We start from the raw sequence: 5,027 nt of genomic DNA, 5'->3' as shown, positions 1-5,027 counted from the left end.
AACAGGGAAATAGGTAAACATAATAACAGGTACAAGGTGATAGAGTAAAGGAGGGTTAGAGGGAAGGAAATTTGAGGTCAAGAACACTTTCAGCTGTAAGGAGTAAGGAGAGACCTTGGGAAAAGCTTCATGGAAAAGATAGCACCTGAGCTTGTTTTGAAGGAAGAGAATGGAAATTCATTCTAGAGTTGGAGGCAGCTCTACTGCTTTTAAAAACTAGCCCATTTACTTAAAAGTTTCAAGTGAATTGAGAAAATTTTTTTTTCAGTAGAGTGAAAAATTTAGCTATACCCCTGGAGATAATTGGTGACTCCCTGCCCCCCCTCTTCCAGCAGCATCACATACTAAACTTAGGTTGGTAATCATTGGGTCTTAGTTGATATTAAAATGCAACTGTATTTCCTGGCCACATATTCCCTCTCTGAGGAGCAGGCTTATTAGCAGAGAAAAAATGGTCTAAGATTTCAAATGTGCCCCACAAAATAAATAATCAGAGTTGCTTACATATGGATCTTCTCCTCCTACAGCATCTCCTGCTACCCCGGGGCCCATCCGGCTGGAGGAGAATGTCCCTGGGACAGTGACAGCAGTGTGGGAGCCACCTCCAGATGATGGTCAGGGTGGCTTGCTCTATTACACTGTGCTAACACGCTCCTCAGCCTGCGTTGCCTGGCAGGAAGCAGGGGACCGGATCTACACCAATCATTTCACTCTTGCTGGCATCCTCCCTGGCCATCAGTATTACTTCCGAGTTGTGGCTAAGAATGAGCTGGGGACCAGTGAGCCCTCTGACACAACAGAGCCCTGGAGTGTCCCCCGGCAACAAGGTGCGAGGGTCTATGCCTTGGCCCTGGGGGTCTTTCTAGTGAATCACCCTTGAAAAAGACAAGGAGAGAGGGGTTTTCAGAAATAAATGGGAGGACTCAGGGTCCAGGAGGTATCATTTTCATAACTTGGAAACATAAAATGTAAGAGCTAGAAGGGATCTCTAAGGCCATCTAGCCCAGTTTCCTCATTTTATAAAAAACAAAACTGAGACCCAGAGTGGAGAGGTGAGCTCGTATAAGGTTATACATTAATTTAGTATTAAAGCAGAGATCAAAACCTGGGCTCCAGGATCCCTGGCCATTGCACTAGACAGTGCTGTAGGTTTCATAACTCCAGAGCTGTAGGAGAACTTGGAAGAATGAGCACAGGAGAGGGGAGGGTGAGAACAGAGCTGTAGCCTAAGTTTAGGTGGCAGCCTGGAGTTGTTGACCACTTTTCTCCTCCTAGCCTACTTAACCCTTTTCTCCCACTCACCTCATTTCCCTATGTACTCACTCTTTCTCTCATCCACCAAACTACTCACTCCTTCACCTGTCCACCCACCCACTCTTGAGTGGTCATATATCTGTCTCTCTTCATACATGACCCTTTGTATCTCTATGGGTGAGAGTATGTGAGGGGGATATAATTGCTTTATCTGTGTCATTGTCACCCCTGGATCAGAGCTAGAAAAGAGAGTGGGCCTGGGGATGAGACAAATTTGGGTTTATTTTTCTCTGGGAAAAAAGTGCCTTTCATAGTCTAATAAATACAGTTATTAAATACACATGCATAAGTGTGGTTGTGAACATACACACAGACAGTAGGTATTATGGTGTAGTAGAAAGTGCTGAATTTGAAATCAGAAGACCTGGGTTAAAATCTGAGCTGGACTACTGGGGTAAGATATATCACCTCTCTGGATCTCAGTTTCCTCACCTGTAAAATGAGGGGATGGAGGGAGAAAGGTGACTTCTAAGGCTCCTTCTAATATTTAATTTGTACTCTCTGACTCCAGAGGGGAAAATCAAAGAGACAAATTCAGATGGGCAGAACCAGGGATTGTGGGGATGTGGGGAGGGGTGGGACGAGAAGACTTCTGGGGTCCCTTATAGCTTTAAATCTATGACCCTACCATCATTCCTTCCTAAGCCTCTAGCCTCCTGTTCTGTGTTATCATTGCAGATAAATTCATGGTGAAGATGCCCAACTTCAAGGAGCCAAATCTGAGCCAGAAGCCCTACTTCCTGGTCAATCTACGGACCCACCTGCTGCCCCAAGGCTGTGAATGCTGCATGAGTTGTGCTGTGAAGGGAGAGCCTAGACCTAGAGTCACCTGGTTCAAGGATGACGAGAGCCTAGAAGGCAATCCCAATGTATACAGTACAGATGTCCTGGGCGTCTGCTCCTTGGTCATCCCCAGTGTCACCCCCAAGGACAGTGGCAAGTACAAGGCTGTGGCTGAGAACAAGCTGGGCCAGGCAGTCAGCACAGCTACCCTCATTGTTACAGGTAATCATGGCATGTTAGAGTCACTGAACAACACTGATCGAATGCCCTGTATGCATCCTTCTCTTCTGGGAGCTTGCCTGGGGTGGGGTACCAGAGGGATCCAGAGGATGGAGGAAAGGCAACCTTTGCCTTCATTGAGCCCCTAATCTGATGAGGAAAATAACACAGGGATCTCCCACTCTGATGGGAAAGGTGTTGTATGCTAGAACTATGGGTCAGGATACCCAGTGGTACCTTTTCTAATATTAACTAATTATAGAACTGTGGGTTGAATTAGATCAGGGGGTTTTATCCTTTTGTGTGTATGTCATAGACCCCTACTCAGAATAATGTTTTTAAATGCACAAAATGAAATAAATAGGATTAAAAATAAATATATTATTCTGGACACCAGGTGGCACAGAGGACAGAGTGCTGGGCCTGGAGTCAGGAAGATTCATCTTTCTGGCTTCAAATCTGGCCTCAGACACTTATTAGCTATGTGACCCTGGGAAAGTCACTTATTTCTGTTTACCTCAATTTCCTCATCTGTAAAATGAGCTGGAGAAGGAAATGACAAACCACTCTAGTATCTCTACCAAGAAAACCCCACATGGGGTCCCCAAGAGTCTGACACAGCTGAAATGAATAAACAATAACAACAGGTAGATCAGGGATGCTTATCCTTTTTTGTGTCACAGACCCCCTTCTCAGAATAATGTTTTTAATGCACAAAATAAAATAAATAGGATTAAAAATAAATATTATACCATATTATATAATGTTATAATATATAATCATATTATGTTATTATATTACATTATATCATTATTTTATATTATATTCATTGTATTCCATTATAGCACATTGTTATAACATGTCTCATATCTTATATTAAATTGAAATATAGTTACCAAAATATTTTTTTAAAACCCTGTTCACAGATTCCCACCCCCCAGACTAGATGATTTCTAATTTCCCTTCAAGCTTTAACGTTCTCAGGTTCTATGAGACGATGTGCGTACGTGGCCTAGTGGATAGAGTATCAGGCTTGCAATCAATGAAATTGGAGTTCAAATCCTTCCTTGGACACCTATTAGTTGTATTAGCTTAGCCAAGGCACATAACCGCTGTCTGCCTTAGTTTCCTCATCTGTAAAATGGGGGTGATAATAATAGGACTTACCTCGGGATTGTTACGAGGATCAAATGAGGTAATGTGTATAGTGCTTTGCAATATTAAGGCCCCATGTCAATGCTGACTATTATAAAGCCACATAGCAACATTGTAGCATGATGTACTTTATAAAACAGCCTTCCTTGGAGTTGAGGAGAGGCTGCTTGTATTGGAGGCTGTGTGCGATTGAGGGAAGGCTTCCCTTAAGAAGTGGAGGTTTGAGCTGGTTTTAGTGGAGATCTACAAGAAGGATATCTTGAGCTGAGAGAATTAGCCTTACCAGAAGAAGGGGTCATTGAGATGGGTCTGGGAATGACCATATCCTTTAGTTTGCTCAGCTAAAGGAGTTTAAAGAGAGAGGTCTTTGGGATGTAAACCTCTTTAATGTGGGAAGGTGGCCGGGAGTTTGGGCTTTCGTGGGCTCTGCCTCAGCTTGCCTATTCTTTCCTGAGGGCATGGATTATGTATCAGTTCCTGTTTCTCCCTCTCTCTCCCAGAATCCTGCTTCTAGTGTGACTGGCACCATGATGGCCCTGCCCATCCCTGCAATGCAAAGAATGGATTCTCCCAAGGACCCAGTGCTCCCCATCATCCTGCCTCCTGCTGGCTCCCACAGGGCCCCTGGGATCTGTGGGGTGGGGAGCCCATAGAAGGTTGCATTGTGATACATAGGCAGAGCAATGGGGAGCTTCCTGGGGAATTCTCAGCCTAGCAGGCCCCATCAGGAGGGGGCCATAGAAGCTGTATAGATGAACACTTGTGGCACCAGCCCCTTCACCATGGTCCTAGAAGAGCCACTTGCCATATTGCCATGGCAGCAGACTTGCCCTACCCTCTTGCTTCATTCTTCATCCTTTGATGACCACTTTGTTTTCCCAAATGACTCACTCAGCCAGGAACAACAAGAGTTGTGGTTGGTATGAAAGGAAAGCTAGGGCCAATGGACAGGAAGAATTTTTGTGTATCTTATCATTAAATTATTAGTATGCAAATGGCTATAAAGTGGATGCAAGTCAATCTGGGATGGAGGTTGTGTCCAGGCAGAGATACACATGCACACCCCCCGCCCCCCACCACAAGCATCTCAGGCCAGGTCCTTTCTCTAAGCCCTATTACTATGCCCATCCTTATTTACTACAAAGATAGTGAGTCTCTTGCTTGGCAAGAAGGGAGAAAATTAAACTTTAAAAAGCCAATCAACAAGCATTAATTGATTCTTTGCCATGTACTAAGTGCCATGGGAGCAACAAAGACAGATATGATCTCTGCCCTCAAGGATTTGATGGTGAAGGTTTAGTTTGAGAGACAAGACACAAACACATTAAAAAGTTAAAAAGCAATACCAAATGATTGGTAAGAAAAAATACTCTGTTCTAGAAGTTCAGAAAAGAGAAAGATCACTAGGAGCTCAAATGGCCATGGAGAACTCCATGGACAACTTTGTGTAGGAAGTGGGATGTAGGCTGGACTTTGAAACATAGGTGGTTCAAATAAGTAGAAAGTGGGCAGGGCAGGGCCTCTTCTCCAGCAGAGAGGTTTGAGCCTACCTAGTT

General features: G+C 44.1%; 1 protein-coding gene across 1 annotated transcript in view; it reads left to right on the top strand.

The window, feature by feature from the left end:
- Positions 1-4,333, top strand: part of IGFN1 (immunoglobulin-like and fibronectin type III domain containing 1) — a 95,857-nt gene extending 91,524 nt beyond the window's left edge. Inside the window, exons 24-26 of the mRNA XM_027843414.1 lie at positions 528-827; positions 1,993-2,319; positions 3,972-4,333. Of these exons, the coding sequence (XP_027699215.1) occupies positions 528-827; positions 1,993-2,319; positions 3,972-3,985 (641 nt within the window). The 3' untranslated portion in view covers positions 3,986-4,333. The remainder of the gene's footprint in view (positions 1-527; positions 828-1,992; positions 2,320-3,971) is intronic.
- The last annotated feature ends 694 nt before the right edge of the window (positions 4,334-5,027 follow it).

Source organism: Vombatus ursinus, unplaced genomic scaffold (assembly GCF_900497805.2).
Source record: "Vombatus ursinus unplaced genomic scaffold, bare-nosed wombat genome assembly UNPS02014909.1, whole genome shotgun sequence".
NCBI classification, from domain to species: domain Eukaryota; kingdom Metazoa; phylum Chordata; class Mammalia; order Diprotodontia; family Vombatidae; genus Vombatus; species Vombatus ursinus.
This window is presented reverse-complemented; position numbering and strand designations above follow the sequence as displayed.